Source organism: Drosophila ananassae, chromosome 3L, assembly GCF_017639315.1.
Source record: "Drosophila ananassae strain 14024-0371.13 chromosome 3L, ASM1763931v2, whole genome shotgun sequence".
Lineage (NCBI taxonomy): Eukaryota > Metazoa > Arthropoda > Insecta > Diptera > Drosophilidae > Drosophila > Drosophila ananassae.
Window position 1 is genome coordinate 11,094,500 of NC_057929.1, and position 17,504 is coordinate 11,112,003.

Consider the following 17,504-nt stretch of genomic DNA (forward strand, 5'->3'; position numbering starts at 1 on the left):
TAAAATATCAAAGATTATTTTTTTAAAATGGTGCTGGGTGGCAACTTCCGTTCTATCGATAGGCCTACTTCCGGTTCATCCCTAAGAAAGCTCTGTTCTTTGTGATTTTAATTTCTTTCTGATATCTTGTAACAAATTCTAGAAATTGTAAACTTTTAGGAAGTAATCATTACTTTTTAGTAATTATACTATTTTTGATTAATATAGTTTTTTAAATAGCCATTTGCTAAAAATCGATTTTCAACAATCAGCTGTGTGGAAATTTATCGACACCTGCTCATCTCTAAATCAATCGTGCGTATATTTATTTGTAATATATTTTTCCAATTTTCTGCCTAAAATGTAAGGTTTTGGAGTTTTTAAATATTTTCAATTCAAACTTGTTCTCTGAGCTGTCAATTTTCTAGATTTTTACATTGTTGTAGACCCTCTACTATCAGGAACATAAACATACTTATGTAATTTTCCAGTCCAGGAAAGGGTATAATACTATTTGATTATTTTGGAATTTCAGTTGAGAAATGGGTGGACATCACGGAGAACCTTACCAAGTGCCCCATGCATCGGCCTACAAAGTAGAGTGTGTGCCACAGCTCGTGGAAGTGAAGGAGGCACTTGCTCGGCAGGGCTTGAAGGATCCCTGGCTCAGGTAAGTTAGATTTTGTTTTTAAAGTGTTCTTAATAGCTCACTGAAATGGTTCTTACAGGAACGAGGTGTGGCGCTATGAGCCCAAGCAATTCGGCACCCACAAAGGTCGCTTGAACACTTTCCTTTTCCGCGGCCTCGGCGTGGGATTCTGCGCTTTCCTCGTCACCGCCGCTGTAGAATATGGCCTGGGCATTGGCAAGGGTCAGGGCGGTCATGGCGGTCATGGTCATGAAAAGGATGAACACGGAGATAAGGGTCACCATTAGTTAAATTTACGGAAAATAAACCCTCGCTGGGATATCGCTTCGAATCAGTGTTTATTCGCAGTTCATTTGGGGGCTCTCACTAAAACTAAAACAGGCTTCCAATCAGTTGATACGTGGTTTAAGCTCGTCATAGCACGAGCGCAGGAAGATTTGGGGCTTCTTAGCAGGATTAAAGTACTCATGCCCCTTGGACCAGTCGTAGCCCACGGCGTAGGCGAAGATCTGGCCATTGGCATTGAATCCGCATTTGGTAATAGATTGGTCCATAGCCTCGCTCGACTTCAGCTTGGTGCGGGCATCCTTATCCCAGAAACTGAATGTTCCATCAGATCCGACGGTTACCAGAGTGCCATGCACCGGATGGAATGCTATGTCGTTCACGGCGTAAATGTCCTGGAAGCCTGCCGTGCCCGTGGAGCGGTGGCACTTGAATGTGAAGTTATCCTTGGGATTTGCGGGGCTCACATACTGAATGGCAACACGGCCTTCGATACTGCCTAGGGCATAGCCCGTGGGCTCCTTCTTCTTATCTTTAAAAATTGATATGGCGCGGTGCTGGTACTTGAGCGGACTTTCCTGGCGTTTATATTCCGTGGGACTGTTTTGCAACGAATATATGATCAAGCCTCGGTTGGCGGTGCCAACTACAGCCATTGGGTAGTCGACGTCGGCACAGTAGCAACGTTCGGGTAGGTTGATAGTCATCATAGGGTTGGGGGAACGCATGTCCCAGAACTGAAAGCAGATTCAGCGTGATTCAGCAATGCTGAAGGTCTTTGTGATGAAATTACCCACCTTTAGCGTCTTGTCCCAAGAGCCAGTCATCAGACAGGTGTATGTGGGTGCCTTAACCATGTGGCACGTCCGCACAGGGCCGTCATGTGCCGCCACTTGCATCACCTGGTCGGAGGCCAGGTCCCAGAGCTTTACTTGCTTGTCGCAGGAGGCCACAAATACTTTGGTGCCGTCGTCCGACCAGCACACGTCCAGCACTGGGCCGCCCATGGTCTTCATCGACTTCGGCACGGTTGCTCCATTTTGTTCCACCTCCCAGCAGCGGACACTGTTGTCCCAGCTGCCGGCAATCAGAAAGTTCTTCTGCAGCGTGTTCGGGCTGAACTCGAGCGCCGATATGGAGTCGTCGGGTGGCGAGGCCACCTCGAAGTCATTCATCCGGTTGGTAGATTGTGTAGCACTAAACATTATTTTGTTCTTCAGATGTCGCAAAATGTTTGTTTTTATTCAAGCGATGCGGTCGGAAGCGGGATGGGGTTGTTGATAGTTAACCTATCAATTTATCGATAGTATTTTCATATGGGTTTGCCTATCGAAGTTAAGATTATTTTCATATTTTATGATTCTTTTCAACTTTATTTTACATTTTATTGCAATATTAAGAGCTAGAAGTGATTATCGAACCGGTAATTGGAAACCCGGTTTGTACATGGACTATCGATAAATGTATAATTCTTGGGGAGTCACACTGTTCAGAGGGAAAGCGCGAAAAAAGTATGAGTTTGAAAATTATAGGTAATAAAATAACAAAACATACTGTATAAATTAATAAGATCTACGCATAACAAATTCAATTCTACAACTTAGAGAGATTTTCTCTAACTAGAGAGAATAAATATGTTCTTTTTAATTTATGCGTTCAACTTTGCTTTAAGTTCATAATTCATCGCCTTCCGGCAATTATAAATTTATTGCATCAAACAGCAGTTATTATTAAAGGCTTAAATCACACCAAACCAAATCAGATATTCTCTGGGATTCCCAGAGTAACTTAAGTACAAGCTGAGGGCATCTTAAAATGCGATTCTCCAGTGAGTGCAAAGGTGGCATTCGTTTTTTCGGTAATGAATTGTTGCTTTGTATGCCGCTTTGTCAACTTGAACAAAAAAATCCCCCAGAATTGATATTCGGCACTCGAAAGTCCGTAACCAAGGGCACCCATAGAAAAGCGAAATTTAATTAATCAGAGAAGCAGTAGCTCGATAAAGGCATAACTGTCACGGTACTTTTTCCGCGGTCACTAAAAAATGGGTCAATCCGAGGGCACCGCTCCAATCTCGAATGCATCTAGATGAATAACATAATATTCGAAGAATTCATAAATGGAATTAACAAAAAAAACAATTTGTTTTGTCTCTCCGAGCTGCAGATAGTGGAGCATTGAAGAAAACACTTTTGTTATTTACACATCTGCTGGGTGGATCACCCCGCTTCTCAGGAAATGTGAAGTACGCCAAGGCGAGGGGGTTTCCTCTATTAATTAAATAAAAACTAAGCAAGGTTTTGTAATTATTTTAAATATATATTTTTTAGGTTTGGGTTAATCAGATCATTCATTCTTAGAATGAAGTTAAGGCTTTGTTCATCATGGTTTTAACTATCATTATAAATAGGCTAAGTACACTAGGATGCATGGTTTTGGCTAATACTTGATCAATGCTGAATGAAATGTTGCAGTCGGAAGTCGCAGATATGACTAAGAGTGACTTTTCGTCAGTAGGAACCTCTTCAGTTCGGCGGCAAGAATTAGACTAATCTTTGGGGATGACTTAGAGAGCTCCATCGGTTCAAATGCTCACGTTGATGGCATTTTTGATCACAATGTTTCCGGACACTCCATTGACTATGGTGAGATTGCTGTCGATCTCGATCCCCCCGGAAGAGGATGTCTGGGGGGTTTCCCTCGGCTTGCCAGTTTGACCTCGCTTGCTTGGCTTTTTGCTGCCGTTCCCGCTGAGATCCAGGGACTTGACCACCTTGAGCAACCCATTGCAGCCGGTATAATCGACGTTTTGCTGCGGCGAGTTGCTGCCCAAGTAGATCCTTCCATCGTTTCCGGTGTACTTCAGAGCTCCGCTATTGCTCTGAATCTTGAGGCGGGTGGCATTTCCAATGATCTGCAGATTGCCGGAATTACTGACAATCCGAATCCGGTTGCCGTTGCCGATGATACGCAGGTCCCGGGTATTGTTCTCGATGCGATACTCCTTGAAGTTGCCCACCAGGTCCTTGCTGCTGTAGGTGGTGGTATCCGGAAGCGTGGTAGTGCTCCTGGTCTTGGTTTTGTTGGGTGCCTTGCTGGGCTGCTGTTTTTCCTCCTGCTGGCAAGTGGAACAATCGTCATCGTCATAGGAATCACTGGCCGAATCCGTCTCTATCACTCGAACGCCCATTTTCGTGTGAATTACCTCAGCTTTTGTCTGGTTTTGGTTGTTGTTTCTACTGTGTTGCTTTCCGCTGCTAATCACACGAAAAAATCACCACACGAATTTTCGTCTAACAGCTCATTCTCCAGCTAACTGGCTCTTTAACTCTTTCGGTTTGGGGGAGTGGAATCAATGGCTTTTCTCTCCGTCTTCTCTGGGGGAACACCATTCGGCGAAAATGATGAGCAATCCGCTTCGCAACTAAGGTCAAAACTTCCAATTGTGTTGTCGGCTGGGGGATCGTCTGCTTCCGCCAGGGGAACTCCCTCTCGCTTTTTGGTTTACGTGGTTTATGGCTTGGAGCTTTCGCTTTTACCGATTTGTATGGCGACCGAACGGAACGCTCGCTCTTTGGCTATTGAACGATATCACTGCTCGGAAGCCGCTTTTATACCAGCCGGCAGACCGGAGAACCGGAGAGTGTCTACGACGGGGCTTTTTATTTTGCTGGAGGGCCAACGCAGCCCCAAAATCACTTCGTAGGCATGAGAGTATCGCAGCTAAACCGGGGAGCTCTTTGATAAGGTAAAAGACTTTTTTTCGATGATTAATTCACACCTGAGGTGGCCCAATGCAATGGGCCACGCTATCTCCTCTAACTATCCGGGCTTATTCGCTCTTTGTGGGATTTCAGACCCAAAAAGACCCTTCCCGGCACACATAAAGAAATTAAAACATCAGACTTGGCAATCATCATAAATTAATTTTTATAGTTGAAGATTTTTGGGGTTTTCAAACTTTATTGCTTTAAAAATAAAGTTTTATAAGAAACACACACAAAAATATTCGAAAACTTTAAGCAAATAGTCTTCTTTGAGGGACTTAACTTAAGTTGAAACTGAAAAAAAACTATAATCAGATTTCTTTTTGTGTACTCATAACAGTCGGTTATCAGTTTATGGAGTGCAGCCGAAAATTCGGTGGTTTTTCTGCCAACTTCGTTATCATTGTTAAGTCCCTTGATATTGACTTGTTGATTTCGCAGTGGATGGTCGTAAAATGCCTTGCCAAAGTGTCGAAAAATTAGAGTCACCTTGCCAAATGGAGAGGGGGTAATAACCCTCCCCCAGATAAGACGATAAAGTTTTCCCCCACAAATAGAAAAATAGATACACATCTACATAATGAAAAAATATTTGTAGTGCCTGTTACCAGGTAACGTTCAAAGATCTGAGGAAATCGCTTCCTACCCGCCAACCGGGTCCCGAGTTTAATGTTTGTTTACAAACTCTGAAAATTTGCACCTGCAATTTGCACATTCGCTTTTGATTAACATTTATAATCTCCGAGAGTTCCCGAGATTGTTCTCCGGAGAGCTCGAATCTTGGCCATATCACTTGCGTGGGTTTCAAGTTCAGATTTCAGTTTCGAGATTTCAGGTTTTGATTGAGATTTCAGTCGTCGGGCGGGCTCGGTGGAGCTCACAACCTGGAAATGTGTATCGGTTTTGGATCATTTGTATAAACATGCCGGAATGTAAACATTTGTGCTAATATTTGCTCATTTTATAAGGGAATTCACCGAGCTACATACTATATATAAATATATATGTATCTCTGAATAGCAATAAATAAGGGGTGCACTACCACCAGTTGCGTAAATCGACGTTTTCGTGTTATATATTAACTTCCAAGGTGCATTTGTTGACAATTCAATTATAAAATGATTTATTTGCTGATCAACCAATTTTAGGGCAGTTAACGGGGACTTTTCTGGGGCTATCTGCCTTGTACTTGACACTTTCCAAAGTCAAATAATAAAAATATTATTAAAACAAAACATAGAAGCCGATAGAAGTTATATCAGCCAAGCCGTGTGATGTGATAGCACCGTCTCGTCGTTACAAAACACAGCTCTATCTACCAGTCCGAAATTGAGAAATTTTACTGGCCGAGAAAAACCCCCCAGCCGACCCACAGACATCATCACCTGTGCTCACACCTGCCGCTACTATGTATATCCGTATCTAGCACGCGTCTAATTCCATACTAAAGACCCCCAGAGGTGCGCAGTAAAAACACCGATGCCTAACCATTTCTATCTGCTATTTGGATCAAAGCGAGGCATTTTTTTGTTGCTCTGCAAGTTCAGAAATGAAAAAAACTTGAATTAATGATAGACAATTGATAAGGGGGAACACTTATACGTACATCGTACACACAATACACGAATATAAGCGCCAAAGTTCAAATATTGTTAGTTTTGACGGGATTTCATAAAAAATATAAGATGTGGGTGACATTTGAATCGTCTAGGAACAATTTTAAGGTATTCGCTCAAGGATCGAACAAAAATTGGCTTATATATAGGCATGGTTAGCAGCCATATATGGACATCCTGGATTTTCAAAGGGGAAAAATATAAAAAAAACCGATCGAAAATTTCGATCCAGGGTTTTAATGCAGATTGGGAATCGTCCCAGAAATCTTTTAAGGTATTCCGCTCAAGGATCGGATGCAAATTGGCTGAGATATAGACATCGTCCTGAGCCATATATGGATATCCTGGATTTTCAAAGGGGTACCATCAGAAAAATATCAAAAAAACCGATCGAAAATTTCGATCCAGGGTTTTGATGCAGAATGATTGGGAATCGTCCCATAAATCTTTTAAGGTATTGCGCTTAAGGATCGGATGAAAATTGGCTAAGATATAGACATCGTTCTGGGCCATATATGGATATCCTGGATTTTCAAAGGAATACCATCAGAAAAATATCAAAAAAACCGATCGAAAATTTCGATCCAGGGTTTTGATGCAGAATGATTGGGAATTGTCCCAGAAATCTTTTAAGGTATTGCGCTTAAGGATCGGATGAAAATTGGCTAAGATATAGACATCGTTCTGGGCCATATATGGATATCCTGGATTTTCAAAGGGGTACCATCAGAAAAAAATCAAAAAAATCGATCGAAAATTTTGATCCAGGGTTTTGATGCAGAATGATTGGGAATCGTCCCAGAAATCTTTTAAGGTATTCCGCTCAAGGATCGGATGAAAATTGGCTAAGATATAGACATCGTTCTGGGCCATATATGGATATCCTGGATTTTCAAAGGGGTACCATCAGAAAAATATCAAAAAAATCGATCGAAAATTTTGATCCAGGGGTTTGATGCAGAATGATGGGGAATCGTCCCAGAAATCTTTTAAGGTATTCCGCTCAAGGATCGGATGCAAATTGGCTGAGATATAGACATCGTACTGGGCCATATATGGATATCCTGGATTTTCAAAGGGAAAAATATATCAAAAAAATCGATCGAAAATTTCGATCCAGGGTTTTGATGCAGAATGATTGGGAATCGTCCCAGAAATCTTTTAAGGTATTCCGCTCAAGGATCGGATGAAAATTGGCTGAGATATGGGCATGGCCAGGGGCCATATAGGTGTATCCTATGTATTCACGATTTAAATTCAGATATCGATAAATCGTGCTATTCTCTTTTGATTTATATATTAAGAAACTTTAAAAAAAAGTCCACCCTAAAGCCCAAAACAGCTGGGCAGAGCTTTTTTAGCTTTCCGCTGTTAAACAAACAAAATGATTTCATTTGTAAATAAATAAACAAGGCAACCAGTGAGCAACCGGCGTAGTCCGGCAAAAATACTGAAAATAAATGGAGTAAGTTTTCTTAGCAATAAAAGAATTGTTTTTAACATGGTTTTTTCCTAAACCAGAATGGAGTCGAAATCCTCGAAAATTTTGGCTATTGGAGCGGAAGAGACTGACGAACAGTTGGATAAATCAGTTTCAAAACACAGAAAGGCATTTTTTTCGGAGGATTTTGGGATGCGAATGCAGAAAGTTCTTTTGGGTGGCGCCAGGCCGCTGAATTCAAATGTGGATATAGGAGCAATTGAAAGGTTTTCGGCTAACGAAGTCAAAAAGAATGGTCAATACTACTACGAGTTTGGACCCGAAATTAAAATCAAAGGATGGATAATAAATGTGATCACTTTTGAGCCAAAGGGTTTTCTAAAACGAGTGAAGACTAAAATCGGAAAAGAGCACTGGATCAATGAAAATGTGGCGAAATTCAGTAAAGATTCAAGAAATTTTATACAAAGTACGGTTTCCAAGGCCGCAGATGAAGAAACCATGGAAGTTTACCAGTATTTATGTTATCTGAACAACACCTAGTTATATTTTTGTTTAAATTTAATTAATTTATAAAAAATAAATGAAATATTCAAAATAGTATAGGGACCCAACTGAAGGCATGTCACTACAACCTGGGAAGGGTTTTGACGATCTATCAAAGGCCTGATCGAGTATTATTGTGTGTCATACGGTATAAGTTTAAGAATTAAAACTTTTGTCGAGCTTTCCAAGCTTTCGTTGTAAAATTCGCATGTGGAAAAGTTAAATAAGTAGGGGAAACACATCTAAACACTATTAAAGTGCCCACCATGGAGCCAGAGGTGACTATATTGAGCATTGGAACGGTGACAAGTAACTCTTCGGTGAACAATCAACAAGTACCATTTGATCAGAAGTTTGCGGAACGCATGAAACAGATATTACTAGACGGAGCGGCTCCCTTAAATAGTACCCCAGATCTGGATTCAATTGGAAGATTTGCGGCCAAATCGATTCGAAGAAATGGCAAACAATATTATCAATTCGGAAAAGATACATTTGAAAGGGACACTATTATCTCTGGCCCTGCTTTCGACCCCAAAAGTATAGTTTTCCTAATCAAAGATAGGATCGCCAAAGAACATTGGATAAATGAAAATGTTATTCAGTTCCGCAATAATTCATGGCCTGAAATACAGACCATTGTTTGCGATTCTATTGCCGAGCAGGACTATCAGATCTACCAATTCCTGGGATATCTGCAAAGTAATCAATGAAAATAGATTTTTTAACTGCACCGCTGCATCATATAGTTTTTAAAATTATTGTAGTTCATAGTCCTTAAATTTCCTGCCAGTGTCAGGAATAACTTTCCTGGAGAGAATCCTTTCAAAGCCTTGTTGAGCAGCATTCTCAGGAATTGCTCCTGAACGACAATGCAATAAAGAAACGTAATATTGTTCTCTTTCAATTATTGCATTTTTTTATTCAAAATTGTTAAAAGCGCCTGCATTTAGCTTTTAAAGCTTCAACGAAATTAAACCTAGTTTTTAAATCAGTTTATCAACAGACGTTCGCCTCACAAGTTATCCATAGGACTTAATAAATAATGGCTAACAATAATGGCCAACGACGAAGAGGAAAACCTCGAATTAAGGATAAAGTCAACCATGACACCTTCCCCGCAATCCTTGGCAGGATAATGCTGGATACCAATACCCCCCAAGAACCACCCACGGATTATATCAGGAGCTATACAAAGGTCCTGTGCTTCCTTTATATTGAGAAGCCAGCTGCCCGGAAGCGGGTCTATCACATGTTTGTATCAACAGACAAGGATTCCGAAAAGGATTACGATGAACTGCGGAGAGCATACCAAAATCGGAAGGACTTGAAGATAGCCAACCAACTAACCGAGAACACTCTCTGCGCCCGCACTTTATTTGAAAGGGTTCGGGAATTATTCAGCGACGCCAAGTGGAACAAACAAGGGAATGTCTTCGAGTTGGATATGACAGCGGAGACCAGTGTCTGGGCCTTGACAAGGAAAATAAATAAAATGAGCGCAGAAGAACATGAAAAACTATTCAATTTTATACGCTTTTTATGCAATTAAAACTGAATTGTTTGCTATTCTACTATGATATTGTTCTTTATGTATTATCTACCCTAACCATGAATCAGTTTTATATTGGTATTGGAATAAAAACGTAAACAATGGCCCACCAAACTTATTTTGAGCTTTTTTCTTGATGGTGAAATGTATTTTTGGTTTAAAAGAGCTGCTTTGGGCAAACCCACTTTAGTTTGGAATAAAATTCACAACGAGAAAGACGGCTTATTTTAAAAATCATAGAAAATATTAAAAACTAGAAATGGCAGAACTTAAGTCAAAAACTGAGTCACCAGTTCTCAGAATATCGGGAAACCCTGACACTCCTCCACCCCGCAGGAGAGGCCGAAAGAAATCCGAACCTGCTCCGGTTTTCGAAAAGTTTTTAATCCCAGAACCGCCAAAAATCAATATAATAACGTTCCCGGTTCTTATAAGTAGGATAATGTTAAAAAGCAATGTTCCGCCACAAGCTGGCCCAAAGATAAATGAATCCGACTACAATCAGATGCTCTGTTTGCTGTGTTATGCCAATCCCTCCACGAAAAAGAGGATTTATCATATGTATCATACTTCATCGGAAAAAAATTTGGAAAAGGAAACCGAAAAGGAGAAAAAGGAATACTTAAATCGGAAAGATTTAGAATTTCTAAGAACCACAACAGTGGACACATTCTGCGCCCGATCTTTGTACCACAAAGTCCAAAGGACTTTTACCGATGTGGTGTGGAATAAGAGGGGAAATGTTTTCGAAACAGACTGGATCAAATTTGAAGATTCTTGGATTCTCACAAAAAGGATCTACGACTTGCACTATCAGGAAGTTGAGAAACTGATCAACTTTACTAAGTTTTTAAGTGCAACGAACAGCTGAAATAAACTTGTGTCATTTAAGATTAAAGTTAACCCTAAGCTTTTTGCCATTCACACAGAAATATAAACAAACCATCTCTATTTTGTGCTTTTTTTAACTTTTAATGGTGAAATCATTCTGATTTCAACTGTCCACTAAACCATTTGTACATTTAAACGGAGCACCCCGGGTGTAGCCTGCTCAGTATTTAAATTGAAGTTTTCAAGGGAGCTCCTTCTGTTCCACCATGGAGGCTCAAATCCAGGAAACTGATTCATCCTCAACGCAAGTAAAATTGCCGGAAATACAGGTGCTTAATATTTCCGGGAGAGTCAAGCCTCCCCATGGGACTCCCCGAATCAGAGGAAAAAAGAAGAAGGCTCCTGTTTCGCCAGAGGCTCCCAGAGTGACGCCGTCCTCGTTTCCGGCCATTCTCAGTAGGATACTGCTGAAAAGCAACGAGCCACCGGAAAATGCTCCAAAGCTAAATCCATCTGATTCCTCCCCACGACTGTGTTTTCTGTGTCTCGAGAAGCCAGCCACTAGGAAACGGGCTTACCACATGTTCACCTCCGCCGAAAACACTCTGGGCAGGGACTACACCAGGACACAAAAGCTCTACGAGAACCGAAAGGACTACAAACACGTGAACAACATAACGGTGGACACTCCCTGTGCCCGTGCCTTGTACCGACGCGTCCAAAAGGAGTTCACCGACATGGTCTGGAACAAGCAGGGCAATGTTTTCGAGACTGACATGGAAGGGCATACCGATGTGTGGAATGTTTCCAACAGAGTGTACGATCTTCGAAAGAAGGAGCTTGAAAGACTAATTAACTTTATTAAGTTTCTAAGCGCCACAAAAAGTTAAAGGAAAGAATGTTTAAATTAAGATTGTTTTACGTAAATTGTGATATCTTTAAATTTCAATTAAAAACCTTTCGCAACTATATTTTTGGATTTTTTTTATTGATTCCTATTCGTCATCATGGTGGTGACGAAATCATTCCCATTTCAAACTTTCCCACTTTTCAGATTTAAGCTGATAGCTTTGGTCATTTTTGATCAGTGTTTGCCGACTTACAACAATGGAAGCTTACTCCGTGGAAGCTGATCAGAACGCATCCGCTAGCAACAATAATATTACGTTCGCACCTGAAATATCCGTGTTGAATATTTCCGGAATAGTAACGCGACCGCCGGCAACACCCCCACGCAGAGGAAAAAAGAAGAAGGTGCTTCCTGTGGAGCCAGAGCCTCCTAGGGTCAACACCTCGCAGGGATTTCGAAAGAAACGAAAAACTGTACGAAGACCGAAATAAATTCAAAAAAGGAACCAACATAACGGTGGACACTCCATGTTCCCGATCCTTGTATCGTAAAGTTCAAAAGAATCTCAACGGCGTGGTTTGGAATCAGCAGGGAAATGTTTTCGAGACCAACAAGGTAAAGTTCTCCGATGTGCACACCACCTCTGACAGAGTTTACGAGCTTCGCGACGAGGAACTGGAAAGGCTAATTAATTACATTAAGTTTTTGATAAAAACACAAAGTTAGAATATGTCCTTTCAATTAAAATTTTACTTTATTGTAGCAATAAACTCTTATTCAAAACTATTCGCATCTACTTGAAGTTGTGTGATTGCTTTATAATAACTTCCTATAGCTTATCTTAAATTGGGTGAACCCATAATGGCTCAGAAGCTGCTCCAGGATGTAGCCATTGGTGGCGAAGAAGATGGCGCCTTGCACTCCGATCCAGTAGAGGGTGTTCCACGTCCGGAACTCCAAAAGATAGGCTGGAAGGAGCCACAGCGCCTGGGCGAGCAGCCACCAGCCCAGGAGGCTAAAGCACTTCCCCCACGAGAGCCGCTTAAAGTTGTTTAGGCACAGCGGCAGGATAGCCAGATACCAGATAAAGTATTGCGAAGTCACCACCGAGTTGTAGGTGACTATCACAAAGGCCACGGTGAAGATGCAGAAGGGGAGCGTCTGCCGGAACTGGCCTAAGCTCAGGCTCAAGTAGAGGACAAGCAAGAGCTGTGGGGCCATTACAAGAAACTTCACAAGGACCGAGGTATCCGCGGTACTACCTAGGTACTGCATCAGGAACTGCACAGAGAAGTTGTGGCGGGGGTCCTTGCGCACAAAGTGGTAGAGGTAAGCCTCGTAGATGTACTCCCAGCCGTACATCAAATAAAAGGTCCAGGTTAAGGCCACTAGGCTCAGAATGGTGCCAACTACCAGGCACAGTTGCTGCGTGTTGGGGCGCAAGATTTGCCACAAGAAATCTAGAGGAGTCCGCGTCAGCCTGGTGGACAGCGCCAGGTAGTATCCCAAGCTAAACAGCAGGGGGTAAAGGCGAAGGTGGATCACCAGACCGTGGGCTAAGCCCGCGCAAAAGATAAGCCACAAACTCTTAGACTCCTTGTGCTCCGATCTCATCAGCAGATAGATGGTCAGGATCACAAAGAAACTGGAGAAGCAATCGCCGCTGCCCCGGGTGGATATTACAGCCGTCAAAGGATTGTAGAGCCAAAAGCACGCGGAGGCGCGAGCCAAGTTTTCGGGATGACTCTTCTCATCCAAAGCATCCAGCGACTGGTCCGACTCCCGGGGCCTGTTGAACTTGCTGAGCAGGTGTTGTACGGTTTTCTGGTACTGACTCTTGATCTCCATGTGCACCAGGCGGTAAATGAGTACGGCGATGAGTAGATCGAAGGTGGCATAGACCAGTTTGCCCCACGCAGGATGTAGGAGGATGTTCAAGGTTTGTATGTACGCCATAATCGGACTGTAGCGGTACGTGTGCCTAGAAAATGGGCTTCCGCCGGCTAAGACCTGCCGGGCACCATCCGTGACCACCTTGTAGTCAATATCTGTATAGGGAACCGGAGACCTACTATCGTGTATATGTCCGTAGCATATTAGAACAACGCGTAGCAGCGCCGAGATCAAAAGATGTGTGCGGAAACTCATTTGCAGGATGCGGCGACCCAAAGACGGCTGCCGTCCCGTAGCCTTCGTAGTGGCAGCGGCCTTGTGTTTGGTCATTTTGTTGTTTATTGTTTTCGATTGTCTACAGCTTGGTCTTCATCTCCTGGGCACTCTTACGAATGCAGCTAATGAATTCTTTGAACTCGGCCTCGCAGATCTTATGCTGTACGTTGAGATCCCGCGACACACACACGGCGTAAACCGAAGCCTTGTCCGCGCACTTGCCCAGCAGAAGTGGATAGTTGCGGAGACGTTGATTAGCTTTGCGCACGGATTCCATGCCCCCCTGTCCTCTTAGCGTTTGTGCGGCGGCACCTTAACCTCCGGCGGTGGCAGAGGATCAGCGATGAAGCAGTCGTACAATGGTTTAGAAAAGAATATCAGGAGCGAGCCGGTGAGAAAGGTGATCTGGAACAGACGCGGGTTACGCTTTATCCAGGAGCGTTTGGGAAGAACGGCTGTACGCCGGCGCTGGTTGATCTGTTGTTGCTCTTTTTTGTCTAACAGGTCTTGGATTTCTTTCGGTGGCTGGTACTGCGGCACGGACATTATTTTTTGCTGTAAGATTAAGTGATATTAGCCGGATTTCTGGGACGATTACTTCCTGTACTCACGACTTGCCGGCTGGGAGCTTGTCTTTGGCAGCTTCCGGCAAATAGGGCTTGTTGAGGTCGATGCCACTGCAGCAGAGCGAAACGGTATGCCACTTCAGACAGCACTTGCGCATAGCCTCAAGCACATCCAGGCATTTGTGCTCCTGGTAATGATTATCTGAAAGTGCATTAGAACGATCCTTACATAACGAAATTCATAGGTTCTCTTATGGGGTTTACCGTTCAAACAGGCTTGTATGCGGCAGGCGAAGGGTTTGCAAGGATCCTTGCGAGTATCAGCAGACATGAACTTATCTCTTATGGGAAATTTTTTAAGAAAAATGAAATTAGTAAAAACACAGACCACTCTTATCAGATGCTTCTTCTTCCCTGCCGGATTCCAGAGCTGCCAGATCGTTGGTAGTGACAGTTACCGGCTAATAGATAAATGCAAAGTAGAATACCGTTAAAAAGATAATGGCCAACAAAATGAGCATTTTTTGAATTGTAGCTAATAGTTTTTTGAAAAACGTACGTATAGAAAAATTTAAATTTTATATAGTGTCAGGCAGCAGTATGACCAGGCTACTGAAGCCGTTACCGCACGTACGAGAGACGGCCACGCTAATACACAAACATTGGGCACCAAGGAACTGTTCTAGTGTAAAAAACACCCTCACTTTTGTTTTATTATTCTAGGACTCCTCAGAAATTATTTCGCCAAATGCCTTCGAAAAAGAAAAAATATAACGCGCGCTTCCCGGCGGTGAGTATGGATTGGAAAAGGGAGCGGAAGTCGGCGACATTTTGCGGCCCCGAGCTCCGCTGGGTTATCAGTTTTCTTGCATGTGTACATACGCGCATAATCAGAGGCTCTGGGAATAGCTGGGTGCCACTCTTCCACTTCCACTGCCCCGCCTGATTTCCAACCCCCCTTCACTCACTCACCACTGATTGCTCTCCACTGTGCTTTTCTCACCCTCAGGGCCGCATCAAGAAGATCATGCAGAGCGACGAGGAGATCGGGAAGGTGGCTCAGGCGGTGCCAGTTATCATCTCGCGCACGCTGGAGCTCTTCGTGGAGTCGCTGCTGACAAAGACGCTGCGCATCACCAACTCGCGCAACGCCAAGACGCTGTCGCCGTCGCACATGCGGCAATGCATCGTGAGTGAGAAGCGATTCGACTTCCTCAAGGAGCTGGTGCGCAACATCCCCGACATCAGTGTGGCTGAGGAAGCCAATGCCTACAACGACGATGATGTGCTCCGCAGCTCGCCAGAGGATCAGTACCCCGACTCGGACACGCCATATGATCTTAGCCTGCCATCGACGTCGATGCGAGCGAATGGAGGAGCCGCCAACACAGCCGCGTACATGCGTTCTATGAGTCTGAACGGCGGACCGGGATCCACAGCCGCTGGCAGCAAGAGGCATCACCAGCCGCAGATCACCGCTCACCACAACAATGCCCCAGCCCATGTGCCCGCCAAGTTGGCCCGTTCGGAGTCCACGCCCGCCTGCACACAGCGGGGCAGACCGCCTAACTCCGCCTATCAAAAGCAAAAGCAGCCGGTGCCCCTAGACACTGCCATACCCGCGCCGATCTGCAGCTATGAACTTAACAAGCCGATCGTCAAGATAGACTACAGCAACGTACAGATGCCGATGCCCACGGCGACCAATCTTTGCACTCCGGATGCCTCCGACTCCGGATCTGGTGCCGGCTCCGCAGCCAGCACCTGTAGTGCCGCCTTTAGTTTCGATATTGCCGCTCCGGTGATTAATATCGATTTGACGAATATCGTGGCAGCCGGAACGACGAGCAGCAGGCCGAATTCACTGGGTCTCGCTCCGGCGGACAATAATAATGTGAACCAAATGGCTGGAAAGAGCAGCGCTCCCATCATTCCAAAGGCCACAGCGGCACCATCGAACCCCCCCATCGAAACAATTTTCGAATTAGATGAAGACTATGACAATATTTGATTAGGATCTATGTGAATGCGCTTTTAAATTATTGATACATTAATATGTACTTTAGGTCTAAGTAATAACAAAAAACATTTTTTGCAAAATAAAGACCATGCTGGATTTTAAGCTGAAATTGTTACTGTTTCTATTTTAGAGACGATAGTGTAGTATCGGCTATTCCGAAAATGTCACAGCTCCCGTAAAGAATAATAGAAAATTTCGATTTGAAATACTAATAGTCTTCAATCCCAAATTACCAATCATGTTTTCATTTCTGGAAAAGATTGAAAGACCGCCCCTTGAAACGGGTCGGAAGAGTTATCAGCCGATAAGGGAGGCCGAGTACATTAGCGACATCGAGAGTCATCTGGCCCTTCCGGAGATCGACTCGGATGTGGCCAAAGCCCTCAAACTGCAGAGTTTCTTCTACTCAAAGTATGGGGAACTGGCCGCCACAATGCAGGCCAATCACATGGCTCTGGTCAGGCGCATCGATACGGGAAAGAAAAATCTGGAACTGGTGGCCAAGTTGCTGCTCGAGGGAGGCAAGGAGTACGATAGCCTTGTGCAAGTTGTGCCCGGAGTCCTGCGGCGAGTTGTCGTGCCGCCCGTGAAGAAGGTTACCCTTCAAGTGAGCATGGGCCTCCAGATGGAGTTCGGCCTAAAAGAGGCCGGGGACTTTATAATCGCTGAAGTTACCAATCTTGTGAAGCAGAAGTTGCAGCTCGAGCACGACATAGACTTTCTGCAGGATCAGGTCAGCACAACAGAGCTAAACATGAATGGTCTGTACAATCATGGAATCGAGACACAGAAGCGATTCGATCTTGGCGGATGTTTGGCAGGCATTCCCTAATTCTCCTATCGGTGAGATATCCCCAAATCGACAAAATGTCTATATTTTGGGAAGATTACAATAAAAATGAGCCATTTACCCTTCATTACTGCTATTATTGAATTCTCGTACCAATTCCCAAGGGGCTTTCCAAATAATAAAGCCATTTCCAATACGGGCCGCAAACAGGTCATCAAATTAGACCCACTGGATCCCAGGCAGAAGTGGCCTACTAAGTGCGACCTCTACTTACCTGTATTGAGGTATTTATACGCGTATACACATCATAATAATTATAACTTAATTTCGAGAGAGCCAGGGAGCCGGGCAGTACCGCTTAGTCATTGTGTAATCCTCGGTCACAGTCAATTACAATTAAATGCCTTTCAATCCCATTCCGAATCTGGAGCAATCGCATATTC

General features: G+C 43.6%; 13 protein-coding genes across 15 annotated transcripts; 7 read left to right on the plus strand and 6 right to left on the minus strand.

The window, feature by feature from the left end:
- The first annotated feature begins 210 nt into the window (after positions 1-210).
- On the plus strand, positions 211-959 carry LOC6496098 (NADH dehydrogenase [ubiquinone] 1 beta subcomplex subunit 3). 3 transcript variants are annotated; one of them, XM_014908144.3, is made up of 3 exons: positions 211-294; positions 515-649; positions 708-959. In XM_014908144.3, exons 2-3 carry the CDS (start codon positions 522-524, stop codon positions 913-915), a joined length of 336 nt encoding a protein of 111 aa, XP_014763630.1. In that variant the 5' UTR covers positions 211-294; positions 515-521; the 3' UTR covers positions 916-959. The 3 variants fall into 3 exon arrangements, with proteins under 3 accessions (XP_014763630.1, XP_001960221.1, XP_044571365.1); XM_001960185.4 differs by having other exon boundaries at positions 249-342; XM_044715430.1 differs by lacking the exon at positions 211-294 and adding an exon at positions 407-458.
- On the minus strand, positions 948-2,228 carry LOC6494496 (protein Rae1). The gene is made up of 2 exons (XM_001960186.4): positions 1,711-2,228; positions 948-1,650 (listed from the first exon to the last, which is right to left on the minus strand). Exons 1-2 carry the CDS (start codon positions 2,116-2,118, stop codon positions 1,018-1,020), a joined length of 1,041 nt encoding a protein of 346 aa, XP_001960222.2. The 5' UTR covers positions 2,119-2,228; the 3' UTR covers positions 948-1,017.
- Positions 2,229-3,211: 983 nt separating this feature from the next.
- On the minus strand, positions 3,212-4,531 carry LOC6494495. The gene has a single exon (XM_001960187.4). The coding sequence runs from the start codon at positions 4,101-4,103 to the stop codon at positions 3,498-3,500; it is 606 nt and encodes a 201-aa protein (XP_001960223.1). The 5' UTR covers positions 4,104-4,531; the 3' UTR covers positions 3,212-3,497.
- A 969-nt stretch (positions 4,532-5,500) lies between these two features.
- Positions 5,501-9,963, plus strand: LOC116654699. The gene is made up of 2 exons (XM_032450547.2): positions 5,501-5,770; positions 9,279-9,963. Exon 2 carries the CDS (start codon positions 9,329-9,331, stop codon positions 9,833-9,835), a length of 507 nt encoding a protein of 168 aa, XP_032306438.1. The 5' UTR covers positions 5,501-5,770; positions 9,279-9,328; the 3' UTR covers positions 9,836-9,963.
- On the plus strand, positions 7,490-8,351 carry LOC26514091. Its single transcript, XM_014908489.3, has 2 exons — positions 7,490-7,761; positions 7,818-8,351. The coding sequence occupies exons 1-2, from the start codon at positions 7,757-7,759 to the stop codon at positions 8,278-8,280; spliced, it is 468 nt and encodes a 155-aa protein (XP_014763975.1). The 5' UTR covers positions 7,490-7,756; the 3' UTR covers positions 8,281-8,351.
- On the plus strand, positions 8,422-9,283 carry LOC26513990. Its single transcript, XM_014908476.3, has one exon. The coding sequence runs from the start codon at positions 8,550-8,552 to the stop codon at positions 8,994-8,996; it is 447 nt and encodes a 148-aa protein (XP_014763962.1). The 5' UTR covers positions 8,422-8,549; the 3' UTR covers positions 8,997-9,283.
- Positions 9,964-10,038: 75 nt separating the features above from the next.
- On the plus strand, positions 10,039-11,637 carry LOC6496099. Its single transcript, XM_014908145.3, has one exon. The coding sequence runs from the start codon at positions 10,933-10,935 to the stop codon at positions 11,554-11,556; it is 624 nt and encodes a 207-aa protein (XP_014763631.1). The 5' UTR covers positions 10,039-10,932; the 3' UTR covers positions 11,557-11,637.
- A 611-nt stretch (positions 11,638-12,248) lies between these two features.
- LOC6494494 (GPI mannosyltransferase 1) lies at positions 12,249-13,739 on the minus strand. The gene has a single exon (XM_001960189.4). The coding sequence runs from the start codon at positions 13,737-13,739 to the stop codon at positions 12,333-12,335; it is 1,407 nt and encodes a 468-aa protein (XP_001960225.1). The 3' UTR covers positions 12,249-12,332.
- Positions 12,249-13,962, minus strand: LOC6494493. The gene has a single exon (XM_044715432.1). It carries the CDS (start codon positions 13,960-13,962, stop codon positions 13,765-13,767), a length of 198 nt encoding a protein of 65 aa, XP_044571367.1. The 3' UTR covers positions 12,249-13,764.
- On the minus strand, positions 12,249-14,231 carry LOC6494492. The gene has a single exon (XM_044715431.1). It carries the CDS (start codon positions 14,229-14,231, stop codon positions 13,977-13,979), a length of 255 nt encoding a protein of 84 aa, XP_044571366.1. The 3' UTR covers positions 12,249-13,976.
- On the minus strand, positions 12,249-14,948 carry LOC26515200 (cx9C motif-containing protein 4). The gene is made up of 4 exons (XM_014908614.3): positions 14,811-14,948; positions 14,516-14,712; positions 14,297-14,453; positions 12,249-14,240 (listed from the first exon to the last, which is right to left on the minus strand). The coding sequence occupies exons 2-4, from the start codon at positions 14,580-14,582 to the stop codon at positions 14,231-14,233; spliced, it is 234 nt and encodes a 77-aa protein (XP_014764100.1). The 5' UTR covers positions 14,583-14,712; positions 14,811-14,948; the 3' UTR covers positions 12,249-14,230.
- Positions 14,900-16,380, plus strand: LOC6496100 (dr1-associated corepressor). Its single transcript, XM_001960192.4, has 2 exons — positions 14,900-15,041; positions 15,261-16,380. Exons 1-2 carry the CDS (start codon positions 15,000-15,002, stop codon positions 16,260-16,262), a joined length of 1,044 nt encoding a protein of 347 aa, XP_001960228.1. The 5' UTR covers positions 14,900-14,999; the 3' UTR covers positions 16,263-16,380.
- A 22-nt stretch (positions 16,381-16,402) lies between these two features.
- LOC6496101 (prefoldin subunit 3) lies at positions 16,403-17,188 on the plus strand. Its single transcript, XM_001960193.4, has one exon. It carries the CDS (start codon positions 16,510-16,512, stop codon positions 17,101-17,103), a length of 594 nt encoding a protein of 197 aa, XP_001960229.1. The 5' UTR covers positions 16,403-16,509; the 3' UTR covers positions 17,104-17,188.
- The last annotated feature ends 316 nt before the right edge of the window (positions 17,189-17,504 follow it).

What these genes read in the sequence shown, in the direction of transcription:
- LOC26515200 (XM_014908614.3), bottom strand. Translation starts at nt 14,582, where the DNA reads ATGTCTGCTGATACTCGCAAGGATCCTTGCAAACCCTTCGCCTGCCGC. An exon ending in CATACAAGCCTGTTTGAACG is followed by an intron (nt 14,454 to 14,515) that starts GTAAACCCCATA and finishes ATGCACTTTCAG; the next exon opens with ATAATCATTACCAGGAGCAC.
- LOC6496099 (XM_014908145.3), top strand. Translation starts at nt 10,933, where the DNA reads ATGGAGGCTCAAATCCAGGAAACTGATTCATCCTCAACGCAAGTAAAA.
- LOC6494493 (XM_044715432.1), bottom strand. Translation starts at nt 13,962, where the DNA reads ATGGAATCCGTGCGCAAAGCTAATCAACGTCTCCGCAACTATCCACTT.
- LOC26513990 (XM_014908476.3), top strand. Translation starts at nt 8,550, where the DNA reads ATGGAGCCAGAGGTGACTATATTGAGCATTGGAACGGTGACAAGTAAC.
- LOC6494494 (XM_001960189.4), bottom strand. Translation starts at nt 13,739, where the DNA reads ATGACCAAACACAAGGCCGCTGCCACTACGAAGGCTACGGGACGGCAG.
- LOC6494495 (XM_001960187.4), bottom strand. Translation starts at nt 4,103, where the DNA reads ATGGGCGTTCGAGTGATAGAGACGGATTCGGCCAGTGATTCCTATGAC.
- LOC6494496 (XM_001960186.4), bottom strand. Translation starts at nt 2,118, where the DNA reads ATGTTTAGTGCTACACAATCTACCAACCGGATGAATGACTTCGAGGTG. An exon ending in CTTGGGACAAGACGCTAAAG is followed by an intron (nt 1,651 to 1,710) that starts GTGGGTAATTTC and finishes ATCTGCTTTCAG; the next exon opens with TTCTGGGACATGCGTTCCCC.
- LOC6496100 (XM_001960192.4), top strand. Translation starts at nt 15,000, where the DNA reads ATGCCTTCGAAAAAGAAAAAATATAACGCGCGCTTCCCGGCG. An exon ending in ATAACGCGCGCTTCCCGGCG is followed by an intron (nt 15,042 to 15,260) that starts GTGAGTATGGAT and finishes TCTCACCCTCAG; the next exon opens with GGCCGCATCAAGAAGATCAT.
- LOC6496101 (XM_001960193.4), top strand. Translation starts at nt 16,510, where the DNA reads ATGTTTTCATTTCTGGAAAAGATTGAAAGACCGCCCCTTGAAACGGGT.
- LOC6494492 (XM_044715431.1), bottom strand. Translation starts at nt 14,231, where the DNA reads ATGTCCGTGCCGCAGTACCAGCCACCGAAAGAAATCCAAGACCTGTTA.
- LOC116654699 (XM_032450547.2), top strand. Translation starts at nt 9,329, where the DNA reads ATGGCTAACAATAATGGCCAACGACGAAGAGGAAAACCTCGAATTAAG.
- LOC6496098 (XM_014908144.3), top strand. Translation starts at nt 522, where the DNA reads ATGGGTGGACATCACGGAGAACCTTACCAAGTGCCCCATGCATCGGCC. An exon ending in TTGAAGGATCCCTGGCTCAG is followed by an intron (nt 650 to 707) that starts GTAAGTTAGATT and finishes TGGTTCTTACAG; the next exon opens with GAACGAGGTGTGGCGCTATG.